The sequence below is a fragment of the Botrytis deweyae genome (genome assembly GCF_014898535.1).
Source record: "Botrytis deweyae strain B1 chromosome Unknown BDEW_004, whole genome shotgun sequence".
Classification (NCBI taxonomy): Eukaryota; Fungi; Ascomycota; class Leotiomycetes; order Helotiales; family Sclerotiniaceae; genus Botrytis; species Botrytis deweyae.
In genome coordinates, this window is record NW_024066211.1 from 1,028,938 (window position 1) to 1,044,837 (window position 15,900).

A 15,900-nucleotide genomic window follows, 5' to 3' on the forward strand; every position below is an offset into this window, starting at 1 on the left:
CGAGCAGGCAAAATTGGTGATTGTTGATCTTTTGATTTCTACGCCCCACTAGAGTGTACGGAGTAGGTGAAGTTGCAGGGCAAAAATTGGCAGGAGGCAGGATAGTTGAAAAATAATTGAAAGAAAACAAAGACGCAAAGACACAAGGACAACCTTGGAGGTAAAGAAAGAAACGGCCGCTTATTCCTGCACGACCAGCTCTTATCGTGTCTCGAGCGTGTATCGTGCATCGGCATATAGAATGATGTGTAAGTCCTGATCCCGTGATCCAATAAAATGGATCGAGAAACATTACGAGTAACCTAACTGTAATGCAGTAAGTAGGTATATCTGCAGTCAACCCGTTCCAGAAGAAGCCAACGTCTACTACTTCTTTTAGCCGATACCAATCATACCTGCTTTCTAATAGTTCGGATTGTAATCCGACAATTAGAAGCTTTCAATTCTCGAATCATTGATTAGGATATTCAATGATTATGAAATCCCGAAATTACTTTGAATACCTAGGTAGGTATCGTAGGGACTGTGCTACTTTCAATACTGAGAGCGTGTATTCACTCTGTCAGTCCAGAATACTGGTCATCGTGATACCAATGGCTTGTCGGTTCCTCCCAATGTGCATAACTACACTACCTGGCAAATACATACAGCTTACCATCCGGCGCCTCATGGTTGTGAGCATGTGTTTGAATGGAGCATGATGATTGCTTTCTTCTGTTGTGTCGAACGGCAATACAATAAGACAGAGAAAGGAAGGAAAAGAGGATAGGAAGGGCGGCCGAAGGAAAGATTATGAACGAAGGAACACTACGGAGAAAGTCTTGGGGGTCTCGAGCTTTGGTATAATACTACAATAGCAAGCAATAATCCTTCGATAATCCAATTGTCCGATTGTGGCACATCCTAACATCCACCCCTCAACGTCCCTCGGTAAGATATGTAATCATTCAAAAGGCTAGAATTTGGATGGAATACTTGACTACTTCAATATCTGATAGTGAGTGTTCGCATACCATAAAACATTGCGATGTCGTTAGATTTCATTACCGACTACCCCTTTACATCAATTCGTTGGACTAATCATTGAACAAACTAGAACCTCGATCAGACTATCTTAATATCACGCAGGCCCTCGCTTTTCACACATAGGGAAGCGTCTGATTCGACAGGTGTGTTGACTACAACCTTCACCTCCTCTCCGTATGAGGTGACCAAGCTCTTATGAATACGAGCTGCAAGACCAATTCTCGAACTGAACTTTCGTACCCCCTATCAAGTATATCTGCGTATATGATTACAACTAGAACTCGAACAACATCACTTATCAGATGTGTGCTACATTAAGCAGGGGATTCTTTGTTTCTCGAGAGACACTTTGTATGCCCGCCTGGTATGATAGATCAATATTCTTGCAATCCCGTGGTATCGACAAATCTGACCTATGAAATAGAGGGCCTCGAGGGCGTACTTCGTACTAGGTTTAATTCCCCTGCTCCACAGGACCACATTTTGATCGCGGGGATATTTCTCAAAAGTCGTTTTACTCGGATGGCTTCCTTCATTCCTAATCCCTAATCCTAATTGCCCCCTCCCAAATTTTACCCATACAATATTGCGATCCATCCGAAATTCCTAACGGTCAAGATTTCCACTTCTTAAGATGCCTCTATAGCGACCATTGTTCTTCGCCACAACTTCTTCTCATGGCTCCGAATAAAAAGTTCTTTGACTAAAACAACGTCAGGTGTCTTTGGAGTTTTGATTGTTCATTTGTGGATAGTGCACCTAGATCAGTACAACTTTAATTCTGGTGACGATCTCTCAACGATAACCCACCCCAACGATGATAAGCCTTACAAGAGTTTGGCGCTACAACGACAAAACCGACCTTCTTATCTAATATTATCACTTTGTCGATGGACACAGTAGATTTATTCAGACAAGCCTTAGGCTCTGTCAATAGAGCTCGCGATGCGAAGTCCCTTCACGCAAGAGAGAGCTCGCATGAAAGCGAGGATAGTTCACCGAGAATCGCACATACCTTGACTGCCTGCTGCAGATGCCGCCAGGTTTGTAATACACTAGCCATTCTACCAATTTATAGTATAGATATACTAACGATGTTTCTGTTATTTTTCAGAGGAAAACAAGGTGTGATCCCAATTTACCACGATGCTTGCCTTGCGAGCGTGCGGGGGCAGTATGCGAGTACTTCGATACAACGAAAGGCAAGAAAATCTCGAGGACATACGTGATAAAGTTGCAAGAAAAAGTTCGGGCACTTGAGATGGAACTTAGTCAATTGGTTGAAGAAGAGGGGAATCCCCCAGACTCGGAAGATATTGTACGCCCGGGAGGCTTGATCCGACTTAACGACGATGATGAGACGCCACGATACTTGGGGCCTTCAAGTGGCATTGCGATGACTCGGATAGTGATGGAGGAGGCAAAGAAATACACAGACACCAGGAGTATCCGCGAGCTCGTGCCTGAAGTGCGGCAACGTCGAACTCCTGCACAGTCGCCAGATATAGCCTCGGAACGAAAGAAGTCTTATCCTATGATATCTGCTGTACCGGCGCCAACTTTACCAAGTCGCCTAGTGACCGACAAATTGGTGGAAGTGTTTAGTCAGAAAGGTCAGTCAATGAATTTCTTTCGATCTTTTTGTTTTGCCGAGTAGTGAATTGCTTCATAGCATTTGTGTTTTTTCGTGATAACAATGGTAAATTTGAAGGATAAAGGTGAACTGAGTGAAGTCTCAAGAACATGCGAGTCTTTTCAAGCTGCTAACCATGCTTTGACGAAGAAGCCTTGTCATATATTGCTGATTGTGAGCTCAATTTTGGCTTCTACCCTCATCCGCATTGTTACGTTGGACTCCTCTAATTTTCGCTAACTACAACACAGCCCAGTATATGCTCCCTACTTTACACGAGCCTACGTTCGCCAAGAATCTTCAAGAAGTTTATGATGGAGATAACGATCCATATAAGAATTTTGTCCTTCGTATGGTTCTAGCTATAAGCATGCAAAAGCTGGACATGCAGTATGCAGGCCTTGCTGATAGCTATTATTTGGCTGCTATGGGATACATTGAAGATGTTATAAGAGCAAAAGACATCAAGACGCTACAGTGCCTTGTTCTGATCGCTCAATATTCTATGCTTACTCCCACTCGCACTGCTATATACTATATTGTTGGACTTGCTACGAGACTGTGTCAACAATTAGGTCTAGCAGAAGAAAAGACCATTACTCAAGGGGTATCTATTGGTCTAGTTGATCCTTTACAGCTCGATATGCGGCGAAGGCTCGCTTGGATTGTTTTATCTATGGAGCTTGGTTTAGCGCAGTCAATGGGCAGGCCGAATGCTTTCGCTATTGGGAGAGACCATTTGGACATACAATTTTTCCAAACTGTAGATGATGAGTACATAACTGCTGATGGTATCCTTCCTGGTCCCATGTCAGATAAAAAGCGGTTAGCCATCCACTTCTTTCGAATGAGACTGTTGCAAGCAGAGATCCGGAGAACGCTTTATTTGCGAAAAAGAAACGAGCCGAAGAATGAAGAGCATCCTTGGTATGCCCAGATGCATCAGAAACTGGGAGATTGGCTCGAGGCGTCTCCTGAAAAGCCAGCATGGAGTAAAACCTGGTAGGTAATATTTTCCTACTCAATAATAGTTAAATGCGACTCAACTTAGCCCATTCGAACATCAATCTCCCCAAAACACGGTTGTGCTGATATACTTTTTTAGGTTTACCGGGAGGTACAATACAATGATAATTTTCTTGTTTCGTCCTTCACCTCAAGTTCCCCAGCCGTCCTACCGTTCCGCGATAATGTGTTATGATGCAGCTTCAAGTAATATCAGGACGCAAAGCGATCAAATAAAAACCGCCATGATAGACTTGACATGGCCATTTCTCCTATCGCTATTCATGGCCATAAACACAGTATTATGGTCTATTTCGTATTCTGAAGTTCGCGCTCTTCACACAAAGGAAGAGCTTGAAGAGCATATTTCTTTAGCTTTAGACATCGTTGCACGTTCTCGCGAACGGTGGCCAGGAACTCAAGCAACATCAGAACTTTACATGACTCTCACCAAGGCATGTCTCAAAAGTTATGAACTTGGCGATAATTCGCTTTCATCTTTTTCTGCCACTTCCCCATCGCTGACCGACGCAAACTCGCCGTCTGCATCCGAACACTCCAGCGCAACATCAACCTCACTTCCTCACTCGCAACACAATGCACAGCATAACAATGCGTATCAATCCCCCCCACAATTTGGATATGTCTTCAACCAAATGCCAGAGCAAATACCTCCATATGACTACGGCCATCCCTTACCTCCACTGCAACCGTCCTTTCGGTCCAACTCAATCTTTGTAAGTCCCTCTAGTGGGCAATCCGATCGACGATTTAGCTACTTTCCACCAGAATTTACACAACCACAGCAACCGCAATCTTATCCTATGCCTTGGGGTCCTGTCTCTCACACACAGCAGCATCAAATGCCACCTCAAGCGCCACTGCCACCAATGCAGCAATCTTTAGTAACTAATATGCCTTATTTTTCGCAACCTGAATACTACAACTTTCCACCTCATTTGTTCTCACAGGACAACTTCGAAGCAGGACTGAGATCAGGTAGTTTGAGTCAAGAACAACAAACAGAATTGATGCACAGCTTGGAGACTGAAGGGTTAACGGAAATCAACAACTTTATGAATCACGTCCCACAGTATGAGCACCCCATCAAATATGAACAGTAATCTAATTGATGAATAACCTTTGTGGTTAGGTTTCGATCATAAGTAGTAGTGTAGAAAACAATGTCTGTATCATAGCCACGCTCCCCCGCGGGGCTTGAATGTTTTGTTGCAATTTTCCATTTTATTTGATATCCACATCGAGATGAGCAAACGAGCTACGAAATCATTACTCGGTGTTAGGTGTTGAGTGTTGGGTTTTACAGAAGGGATCGACTTCACAGTACAGTGTCATGGGTTCTTTACATATATATCTATCATTCAAATCTTAAAGTCACAAACTGTACTACGTAGTTACTCATGGAATGCATTCAGAGACCCAAGTATTATACTTTGCATGTTGCTTCTGTATGTCGGTATTTATACCTTGTTTCCCTGGGCTTCGAACGCCTCTTCCGCTGCATCAGCCATCTCTCCTAAAGTGCTGAACTTCCATGTATAAGCGACTTCATCCTTCAATTTCTCATAATCCTGACCTTCGTTTCCCCTGTCAATCCAAACTCCAGTCATTTTCATTTTCTTCACAGGCACATGATCGGCTCGCAAGCCTAGATTAACATCATCATTAGCGTTCATCCCATTTACATATTCTCCAAATCCTTCTCATCCAGTTCGCCCTCCAACTTAATAAGAAGAGTAAACTCACTCTGCGCGGTGTGCAAAATCTCCTCTTTCTTCACCCCCAAATCCTCTTCAACATGCTCAATCAAAAACTCAAAATTCCTCAAATCAGGCTTATAACTCCCGATTCTTTGAGCCGTATACACTGCATCCCATCCTACATCCACATTATTTCTGATCGTCCCTTCTATAGACTCTTCATTAATATTCGACAGAATGACCAGTTTGTAATACTTATGCAATTTCTGCAGCGCGGAAACAGTATCGGGGAATGCGGGCCAGTTTGGAATGTTTTGTGAGAACTCCTGGGCTTCGGATTCGAGAGTGGAGGGGGAGGGGGGAGGGGAGAAGGGGAGAGATTGTGCGAAGGAAAGGTAGGCGAGATGTAGGATGGAGGGGTAGGGGAGTGTGGGGTGAGTTTTTTGGAGTTGGTGTTCGTGGTGTTGGAAGGCTTGGAGGGTGGAGGCGCGGGAATTGAGATAGCTCGATTTGAGGGGTTCGGGGAGTCGGGAGAGGAGGGGGTAGAGACCGGTGAAGAGCCCACCTGGAGAGGAGGGGGTTAGTCGTTCGGTGGGTTTGTGGAGGGGGGAGGAGTTGGTGTTCATGAGGATATGGTTCATTGCTATGATGGTAAAAACAGATAATGAGAGGAGCAAGAAACGCACCTTTCTCGTCGATTAATGTGGAATATACATCAAAAGATAATAATTTAAAATCTGTCAGTTTCCTCGGATCATTGGGGTCGACTTTTCCCGCCATTTTGCTCGTACTTGATGGTAATTGTTTTTCAACACTTCAAAGATTCAGTACTCTCAGTGATTTGGGATCTCAGTATAACTATACAACCAAAAACAAACCAACAAACCAACATATTATCCCAAAGTAAAACAAGGGAAAACCACCTTTTATAGAACTCCTCTCCATCTCTTGTTTACAATATCACCTGGGTATAAATACCGATGCAAAAATATAAGGACGACAGGAAACCCCGCACTTAGCCAGGAGCCAGGCACCGACGTGATCTACAGGCTTACCGTTACTTTCGTCATAAATACGACGTCAATCCAAACGTACGATACCATGGTTCTACAACAGGTCAAGACGACTTCTACGGATAAATTGGATAAGATTGATGTCGAGTGAAGGGCGCCCGTGATATGCAATGTAGATCGCTTCTTCTATTCCCCCCTGTTGTTATTTTCAACGTAGGATGATGTTTGTGGAATTTTTAGCTGGAGTATTACATCTATGCTTGATGCTGTGGTTGATGCATTCTTAACTCATAATAGGTACGCTAAGGTAAGAGTTGTCACTTCTCTTGGATGACACGCTAATCGCAAATATATATACACATAATTGTAAATTTTTGACTGCCTCATTTCATAGTGATTTGCCGCATGTCCAAAATTGTGTATCAAATTGGTATCCAGTGCGAACTGAGACAGACAATCAGTCGACTTCCTCCTCAATCCTCTCAAACTCTTCGTTGCCTTCTCCCTCCCTATCAAGCTTTGTGTTTTGAGTAGCGGCTTCTGACCCATTAAGGCCACTCACGCTACTCTTCCCCTTGCCCCTGACACCTCTTTTCTTCTTCTTTAGCCCAGTACCATCACCTCCAGGAGGGGCTTCCCGGATCCATCGGACAATCGCCTGAGCCCTATCAGTACTTATAGGATACTCTTTTCCATCTTCCTGCGCCCATCTCTTAGGCATTTCTCTTCCCTCGGCCTTCCTAGCTTCCTCTTCCTGTCTTCTCTGTCTAGCCGCTACTGCTGCATGAAAACTAGCTTCATCATGGACACGATCATCTTCAAGTGCTTCCATAATAGCTTGCTGCTTTAATCTCTCTTTCTTTTCCGCAGCTGTCTCTTTTTGTTGATTGCTCGGACTTTGACCTGGTAACGGCGCGGGTGCGCAAAGAGTTTCCCATGATGCGGCGAGAGAAATCCAATTGTCATTACGGCGAATCACTTCAATCCAGTCGGCCCGAGATGGCGACCTTGAGGCTTGGAAAATGGGGTAGCCGTCGCAAACACGAGCAAGTCGCGCAACCATATGGGCGTGGCGTTGAAGTTCACGGGCGGAAGTCTGCACGAGACAGTGACAAAGTAAGAGGGAATGAAGGGCATCAGTTAGAAGGGGGTGGTATGTGAGGGCTTCATGACAATCGGCCTGGGCGAGTATGTGCTGGGCTGCCTCAGATTGGGATGCGCGAAGTTGTTGCTTAGTTATTAGAGCTGTGGCTGTTTCTGGGTAAGGAGGAAGATCGGCTGGTGGAGTAGAAGAGAATAGAGATGAGATTTGATAGACCTTCGGCGGAGGTAAAGAAGGCAAATCGGGTGGTCGAGAAGTGCTAGATTGAGGACGACTTCTTCCGTTATGGCCAACATGAGGTACGAGTGCATCAGACAATTGTCCGTTACTCAGTGACGCGTTGCTTTCTAAATCAAGGCCCCGCTTACTATGCTTGCTTTGAGGTGGTCGAGGAATTTTGTAACCATTCGCAGCTAAATTGACCTTGCGAACGAATTCTTCCGTGATCTCAGCTGGAAGACCAGGGGTGTAGTCCAGATGCGACAGATATGCTACATAATCTCTTAAAGCCCTCTTTGCATTTGTCTTCACAACTTTCCGTGCCTCCAGACGTTTTCGATGTGCTTCTTTATCAGCTGCGGATAGCTCGGGCTCTTCATTTGACGTGCCATTCACACCATTTGTCTTTCCATTAGTTTTCTCTCCATTACTTGTGTCTTCATTACTTGTCGCTCCGTTGGTGGGCCAGGGACTATTCATGGCTTTGTCTACAGCCTCGAATGTAAATAAGTCACCGTGATGGTGGGGCGAAGGTGGTAGAGCAGCATTAACGTGTTGGCATGCAATAGTTAAGTAAACACCGGCACGGTGAAACAGAAGTTGGGTCTCAAGACTACTCGGGTGGTCCTCTTCATCTAACTTAAACTCGTCTCTCCATCTACCACCATTGTTTCGCTGAGCTTCGGCGGCGGCTTCACTTGCTAGCTGTATTTGCTGTCGGCCTGCCTTATGCTGATTCTGATAATATCTACAGACTGACAAAGCAGAAGTAAGATCTTGCGCCGCTCCCACAAAATCCTCCTTAAATATCTTTGTAACGGCTCGAGTCCTTAGTATTTCGCCTTCACTCGGCCTATCTGCTATTACTTCATCCAATGGTGTTAAACTTGTACATTCTGCCAGCTGCCGCGAAGGAATCTTCTCGTGAAAAAAGTGAACGTATTTGGCATCCGAATCATTGGGATTTCTCTGAAGGACAAGCTGGGCCACATCCTCCAGTGTGGAAGCAGATTGCATCGTCGCGACGCTACATGCGATCTCATCCAAATGATATGCCTTGGATAACTTTTGTGTAGCCTGTTCCCGCATTCGATGTTTTCGTTCCTTACTCAATTTCGCGTTCCCCCCTCCTCCCCCAATCCCCAGGCCCAGCGCCGTCCCCCCATTGCCTAATAAGCCATTCCCAGCATTCAAGGAGTTCGAGAGAGAAGAAGATGTTACACCACTGGCGGCGCGCACTGCGAGATTCGTGGCATCGTCAACAAGCTGTCGGATTTTAAGGATATCGAAGAAGACCGCGGGGTCGATCGGTCGGGGTCGAGGAAGGGCATAATTATTATTCGCGAGAGCTTCGAGAACTTCAGGGGGCAATTGTAGCCATGGTCCATGGAAAGAAGAGATATAACGCCAATGTCTGCGAGGAAAATGTTAGTCGGATGGTTTAAATATAATGCGGGACGCGCATTGAGGCAAATTGGAAAAAAATGATGATGCACAATTTCGCCTCATGAGTTCAGGCATGGCATCTGCAAAACAGCCATGACATCTGCGCATAATTGTGCAATAGGGAAACGATATTGTAAACAATTGACATACTTGTTGCGACAAATAATAAGAGCAGATGTTGAGGGTTGTTGCGTGGGCTTGGTATCTTTTGTTTTCGTCTTTGTTGATGTAGTTGATGCTGGTAATGGCGCAGAAGCCGCGGGAACCTGGATTTCTGGGAAATCGCCATTATTTTGGCTCTTATTCTTCTTCTTGGCCATGATTAATATATATCCTCAGTTATATAGGAAATGAATAAATCATGGTAATACCAAAATACCTCCCGAGACAAAATTTGGTTGATAGCACAAGCAATTTCAACCGAGATTTTTGCACGCTATGAAATATATGTCCATCTTTCAGACGGTATATACGGTTCTTTGATCTCCATCTGAAGTATATTCAATATGAAAGTACGGCCAGGCTTTCATAATCATCTTTCATTATTTCGGACAAAGTAATTACGACTATATAAAACATCTACTTTCGTTCTCGCTACTGATCTTCTGAGGCCGAATTGCGCTAGGGATATACCAGAAGATTCAACACGAGGAAAACGCCAATGCGACCACGCAACGCTATGATTCCACCCGCTGAATGCATAAAACCTGTGGATATTAAACGCGATAATATGATAATAAACTGTTTTCGTGTCCTGTTGTTCAAGAACTGAGGGCAAGACATGCATCGACTGCCAGACCAACCCTAAATTAACAATTAGTATGACAACTTCTAGGGGAGTCTTCTTGAAGGGGCTAATCCTCACCTTCCCTCTTTTTGAGTAACCACATCACTAATAATTTCCCTGTCTAAATCTGGAAACATTCCTGCAAGAGTCTCTACAACATTCTCGTGCTCTGCACGCTGAAGACGATGTGCTTCTGCAGCCTCTGCACTTGCTTGTCTTGCAGCTGCATCCTCAGCTGTCATCCTATTTCTAGCGTTTGATTCACGTTCACTAGGCCTCCGGTGTGGGGGCCGAAGCCCGTCCATGCTTACTCGTGGCGATGGAGTCATTCGCGGCGTATTCCCCGGATTAGGGGTCCTCGCGGGCCCACTGTAAGGGGAAGGGTCGTCCGAGAACATTCTTCCGATGGAAGAAAGTGGTTTCTGAATAGTACGAAGCAGACCGCTCATGGCAGCTTTCTCGTCTACGCTATCCCCAGCTTCATACTCGCTTGATGATGTTGATCTTCTGGGGGCTGACGACTCGCCTTCCATGGAATGTCGAGGGGTTACTTCGGGGCGGCTAGGAGTAGATTTCTCAGAAAGCTGTGTTGGCGGACTGTTTTGGACAGGACTTAAAGCGACTTCAGCTTGATGCTTTTCGGCAATGGCGGATACAGCGGCTTCAACATTTCGTTCAAAGTCCTCATCGCTTATTGTAAGAGTTGTTCGGTCCAGGTTTTCGATAAATTGGACAGCGCCCATCTTCGAAGGAGTTAATTTTGTAATGCGCAAATCTGCTTGAAGTGACTAACCAAAGATGAAAGATAATATCCTGCCTCTCCTCCTAGCTTTTCTTGATTTCTAAACCTAAGAATATATTGAACGTTGGATACAAGATGCTCGGGGTTTGCTTGAAGGACAACGTAGATTAGGAGAGGCATAAATGAATCTGCCGATGAATCTGTTTTTGAATGTTTGAGTAGCCCTGATTGAATTTAGTAAGATTGTTCAATAAATTAACCTGCTTTGGGAGTTACCAAAAATCACTTTGCAACAGTTCAGAACACATATTATCTTGTCCCGTGGAGCTCTGTAGGTTTTGATCTTCAAAATTTCTAGTGACTTGATTAGCAGTGATATCAACCTTCATGAATTCCAATCTTACCTTGTTGTGCCAAAATTAAGAACCGTTTTCCACTGTCGCCAACTGGTGGTATATCTAAATGCTCTTCTTTCACCCAACCATAAATGCTGACTTTCTGAGCAAGAATGTCATCTCTCTCGACATCTTCTTGATGTTGTCCTCTTCGACCGGGACCCATGGGTCGATCAGCACCCCGTCTTCTTGGCTTTGCACCTGGGATAGGCTGGGGTGGAGGAATTGCCGGAGAGAAAGTCTGGGTATATAGCCTATTCATAACTAATTTTTCCATGCCTTCACGCGCATTATCAAACTCTGCATCCGAAACTTCACGCCATACCTCGCATTGGGCCATTTTATTGGTGATAAAAGCCAAGAAATCGCCTATTATTTTAACCTGTTCATGTACCATCCATTGTTTCTTTGCGAATTCCTGTAAAAACGACCGTAAGAACTTTGCCACAGGATCCGCCGTTCTGTGCCTTAGCTGTTCCAAGAATCGATGAAAATCGAAAGGTAGGTCCGGTTCAGGTTCTGGCTCGGGAGGTGGGGGCCGATGCAAAGGAGGGGGTGATAATGGAGTATCTGTGGAGGAATAACGATCGTCCTGCATTTTACCAAAGCTACGTATAGATTCTGCTTTCGGTGGGACAGCTGGGCCGACGTCAGAGTCGTTCCTCGTTCGTTGACCTGATGAAGGAGCTGATGATATTTGTAAATCGCCTATACTCTGGCTTAGAATATTTGCATTCAAGGGTTCCAGGCTCGATTTGCGAGGTGGGTGTTGTACTGGACTGCCAAGAAGCGGGCCAGCAAACTCAAGACGAGGAGACATAACTTCTTCATGCCCTGGGCCTTGTCCGTCCTCGCCAAATTGATCCATTATGCTTTGTATTTCTGACCTAGACCCTCCTTCTCGCTCGTCCTCGCTTGCGCTGGTTTTTTCGTCGAAACCTGCGTCAGATCTCGTAGGTGATCTATCCAACCCTTCCGCGTGTAGATGATGTGTTCTTGCAGTCGACGCAGATCGTGAAGGAGGCCGAGAGGTGCCAGGTGTCTTTGGGGTAGGATCCAGATACGTTTGATCAACTAGTGACATGTTCTGCGTAGAAATGTTCGGGGGTCGGGTTTGAACGGGTTTCAAAGTCGCAGTAGATGATTCCATATCTTGCGGTACAGGCTCTTCGTTGGTCGCGGTCCGTAGCTCGTCCACAGTGTTTCCTTCCGTACTTTTGCCCTTTCCCTTATCTTTCAGTGAATCCAAAGCATTATCTAGTGTCGTATGAGAATTGGCTTCTGCTGGCTCGCTTCCGTCTGCCAACGGTGTCTCTTTGCCAACATCCTGGTCCTCCATGTCCTTACTGGTTGGCGAGGCTGGCTCAGAGTTGTGATTGTCAAGCTTTTCATTCAAGCTCACCGTCGATGCGAGCCCCTGTGATAGTCCATCTGGGATCTGAACAACTTCTGCCGACTGTCTGGGAGACGACATACATCCGCGAGCGCCTCTGATCGGCGTTTGTGTAATTGTAGGATAGGCGGGGTATTCGAGCTTCAAGGTCCAGGGTATCTTGGAGCTTCGAGAAGAGGATTCGTAGATTCGCAGAATGTATTCAAGTATTTTAAGAAGGACGTTGAGAGCCAGGCATCGAAATTATTATTTCTCTTCTTTTATTGGACAAGATAATCAATTATCTTGGTTGCTAAGTTTCCTCGACCCTCGACAGTGAAGTAATCTGGTCGATTCGCTAAAATGACGATCCGTGGTGCAGCCCAAGGTAGAACTTAAAAATAAATTTCAAAGTCAATTTGATCCTTATCAATATCATTATCCAACGTAAAGTCAAACATCAAACGACAGCACAACCTTGAAAATACCTTGGTAATCTGTTCTATCCACGAAGTAAATGGATGTGGTCGATTAGGAATTTACGAGTCTAACAAGTTCGCAAATGTGTGGTATTTACGCGTCGATATCCACGCGAGGATTGCAAACCCCGAGTCATGCTTTGAAACACTCTCTTTGCGACAGAGGTCCTGATCACACAGGTTTGTCACAATCAAATTATACTTCAAGTGATGGAACACAATACTTCTTATCTTTTTTATCAACTGTCTTAGCTCTGAGGGGGGATCATGTCACTCCACAACCATTTGATGGTTCAACGGGTGTTGACGCGTCTGCTACCAACTCTGGCTCAATCCTTTGCTGGAATGGTGAGGCATGGAAGGTTGGTGGTGGACTTGTTAATGGTAATGACGGTCAAGTTATATATGAGATGCTTGTAAAAGCTGTTTCAATAGCTACCTCGGCATCAGATGCGACACTTGCTGTGGTCAAGAGTTTACGAAGCATCTCTGGACCTTTTGCATTTGTCTTCTGGGATAGCTTTCACGGTTCTATATATTGTGGCCGAGATCGCCTTGGTCGCAGATCTCTCCTTTACAATATTGATAATGAATCCGGAGTTCTGGGATCAGCTGGATCTATAGAGTTTGCAAGTACAGCGGATCCCGCCAAAGGCGATTGGAAAGAAATTGAAGCAGATGGCATTTACAAATTCTCCTGTGTTGATAAGAATACATTTCCTTCATCAATGTCTCATTCACAGGATAATTCTCTTTCGGGATCACTATTGCCATATCAAAAGTTCGATTGGGAGGATCCAGAGACTGATTCGTCGGTGGGTGTTCCTTATAATGCTCAAATACTTTGTCGTTTAGCTACGATTCTGTTCCGATCAAGTCAGTACTAACTTAAAATTTGCAGGCTCCCTCACTTGGCAAGTTTAACAAAAATGTTGAAAATGAAAGTCATATACTCGGCCTTGATTCCCCATCAGTGATGTCATTACGACATTATTTATGTGAGTCTCTGAAACCTAGGGTTTTGACTATTCCTACTCCTCCAAGTATAGGTCACTCTCACAATGTCAGACTTGCGATTTTATTCTCCGGTGGACTAGATTGCACAGTTTTGGCAAGATTGGCACACGATTTACTACCATCAGATCAAGAGATTGATCTTCTCAATGTTGCATTTGAAAATCCTCGTGTCATTAAAGCTGCACAAACCGGACCTCGGCTGAAGAAAGGGGCACAACCTCCGCCTCCGGATACAACTCAAATATTGGATAAGAAAGTTTCCCCATATGAGCTCTGTCCTGATAGAGAAACGGGGAGGAAAGCTCATCAAGAGCTTCAAATCGTTTGTCCTGATCGAACATGGAGATTTGTTGCAGTGAGTCGATAAACTAACTCGACATTGGTACTCAAGAGTTGACATGAAGCAGATAAATGTCCCTTATACAGAAACAATGGAGCACAGAGCAAAAATTGTAGAATTGATACATCCACATAATACCGAAATGGATCTATCAATAGCCTTTGCATTATACTTTGCATCTCGCGGTGTTGGTTTAGCATCGCAAGCCACTGATACAGAAGAAAACCTGTACACGACACCTGCGCGTGTTCTTCTTTCTGGACTCGGCGCAGATGAATTGTTCGGTGGTTATACACGACATACAACCGCATTCAATCGGAATGGCTTCTCTGCTCTCTTAGACGAACTAGAATTAGATGTGAATAGACTTGGTAAACGCAATCTCGGTCGAGATGATCGTGTAATCTCACATTGGGGAAGAGAAGCTCGGTTCCCATACTTAGATGAAGACTTAGTCAAGTGGGCTGTCGAGTCTCCTATATGGGATAAATGTGGGTTTACATCTGAATTGCGAGGTCCTGAGACACCAGATATAGAGCCGGGTAAGAAAGTGTTAAGACTCTTGGCTCATGATTTGGGTATGACATCAGTTGCTACCGAGAAAAAACGTGCTGTAAGTGTTACCTACCGATTTCATATTTCTGGACTAATACCTACATCACCAGATACAATTCGGTGCCCGAACAGCAAAGATGGAAATTGGAAGAACGAAAGGGACTACATTAATTTCATAACATTTCTCACATATACAAATTAGTTTCATTCACATATCCTCACAAATTTCTTTTCACCTTCATATCTTCCGTCGGCTATGATGAAGAACCAGATACTGCTGAATCGTTTAGTGTACCAACGGGAGCTCATTCATATGTGATTTTCTTCTCGCGTGTTTAAATCTTTGCATTCATGTAGAGGTGGTAACCAGAGAGAAATCATAGAATGCCGTTGGATTCAAACACGGACGTTTATGAAGTAGTAAAGGCAAGCCTGAGCCAACATATCTCTCACACATAAGAAATGTTATCAAATGTCTGAATTCCCTTCAAAGATCTGTTCATGAGTGGAAATAGATTAAAGATAACACCTAGGTAACAAGAAGTACTGAACTCAAAGTGCTCGGCTCACGACTATTTCGTTTTGGATTATCCGAAATAATATCTTCCAAAAAAGCTGCTACATACCTAGGCATAGATAATAATTTCAAATGAATGGAAAATCAATTCAATCCTGTACAATTCCTCTACACAACCACTCTCGGGTTCTTTTTCTCCAAAACACCATATCACCCATTTCATTCCTTCATTCAATCATATCCATCACAATTCAGCAAGCCACAACCCCACAAATCCAAATCCCTCATTCCCTCAACTCTGGAAGGCACCACCCACCCTTCTCCTTCCTCTACCACCACACCTTCCATTCTCACCTCTCCCACACACCCCAATATAAATCCTCATAACCCATTCCCCTCGCCCTGTGTCCATGGCGCAGTGGCATAATAAATGTTAAATTCGTCATAATTTTACATTTATGCAACCAAGGGGAGTAGACCGTCGTGAGACGCAGATACCTACTAGAGGGGCCCGCTGGTAGGTATCTGTGG

At 44.5% G+C, this 15,900-nt stretch overlaps 5 protein-coding genes across 5 annotated transcripts; 2 read left to right on the top strand and 3 right to left on the bottom strand.

Annotated features, from left to right (window-relative positions):
- Positions 1 to 777: 777 nt before the first annotated feature.
- On the top strand, positions 778 to 5,087 carry EAE98_002322 (uncharacterized protein). The gene is made up of 6 exons (XM_038949942.1): positions 778 to 930; positions 1,097 to 1,390; positions 1,451 to 2,069; positions 2,141 to 2,639; positions 2,911 to 3,661; positions 3,765 to 5,087. The coding sequence occupies exons 3-6, from the start codon at positions 1,917 to 1,919 to the stop codon at positions 4,786 to 4,788; spliced, it is 2,427 nt and encodes an 808-aa protein (XP_038813681.1). The 5' UTR covers positions 778 to 930; positions 1,097 to 1,390; positions 1,451 to 1,916; the 3' UTR covers positions 4,789 to 5,087.
- Positions 5,088 to 5,145: 58 nt separating this feature from the next.
- EAE98_002323 (uncharacterized protein) lies at positions 5,146 to 6,165 on the bottom strand (the record flags this gene model as incomplete). The annotated part of the gene is made up of 3 exons (XM_038949943.1): positions 5,146 to 5,333; positions 5,432 to 5,950; positions 6,072 to 6,165. The coding sequence occupies 3 exons, from the start codon at positions 6,163 to 6,165 to the stop codon at positions 5,146 to 5,148; spliced, it is 801 nt and encodes a 266-aa protein (XP_038813682.1).
- Positions 6,166 to 6,631: 466 nt separating this feature from the next.
- Positions 6,632 to 9,505, bottom strand: EAE98_002324 (uncharacterized protein). Its single transcript, XM_038949944.1, has 2 exons — positions 9,316 to 9,505; positions 6,632 to 9,133 (listed from the first exon to the last, which is right to left on the bottom strand). Exons 1-2 carry the CDS (start codon positions 9,483 to 9,485, stop codon positions 6,856 to 6,858), a joined length of 2,448 nt encoding a protein of 815 aa, XP_038813683.1. The 5' UTR covers positions 9,486 to 9,505; the 3' UTR covers positions 6,632 to 6,855.
- Positions 9,506 to 9,926: 421 nt separating this feature from the next.
- EAE98_002325 (uncharacterized protein) lies at positions 9,927 to 12,563 on the bottom strand (the record flags this gene model as incomplete). Its single annotated transcript, XM_038949945.1, has 5 exons — positions 9,927 to 9,969; positions 10,031 to 10,695; positions 10,746 to 10,918; positions 10,971 to 11,048; positions 11,099 to 12,563. The coding sequence occupies 5 exons, from the start codon at positions 12,561 to 12,563 to the stop codon at positions 9,927 to 9,929; spliced, it is 2,424 nt and encodes an 807-aa protein (XP_038813684.1).
- A 460-nt stretch (positions 12,564 to 13,023) lies between these two features.
- EAE98_002326 (uncharacterized protein) lies at positions 13,024 to 15,031 on the top strand (the record flags this gene model as incomplete). Its single annotated transcript, XM_038949946.1, has 4 exons — positions 13,024 to 13,755; positions 13,842 to 14,312; positions 14,365 to 14,910; positions 14,963 to 15,031. 4 exons carry the CDS (start codon positions 13,024 to 13,026, stop codon positions 15,029 to 15,031), a joined length of 1,818 nt encoding a protein of 605 aa, XP_038813685.1.
- Positions 15,032 to 15,900: the final 869 nt, after the last annotated feature.

What these genes read in the sequence shown, in the direction of transcription:
- EAE98_002322 (XM_038949942.1), top strand. Translation starts at nt 1,917, where the DNA reads ATGGACACAGTAGATTTATTCAGACAAGCCTTAGGCTCTGTCAATAGA. An exon ending in CCTGCTGCAGATGCCGCCAG is followed by an intron (nt 2,070 to 2,140) that starts GTTTGTAATACA and finishes GTTATTTTTCAG; the next exon opens with AGGAAAACAAGGTGTGATCC. An exon ending in CCAGCATGGAGTAAAACCTG is followed by an intron (nt 3,662 to 3,764) that starts GTAGGTAATATT and finishes ATACTTTTTTAG; the next exon opens with GTTTACCGGGAGGTACAATA.
- EAE98_002324 (XM_038949944.1), bottom strand. Translation starts at nt 9,485, where the DNA reads ATGGCCAAGAAGAAGAATAAGAGCCAAAATAATGGCGATTTCCCAGAA. An exon ending in CTTATTATTTGTCGCAACAA is followed by an intron (nt 9,134 to 9,315) that starts GTATGTCAATTG and finishes TTTTCCTCGCAG; the next exon opens with ACATTGGCGTTATATCTCTT.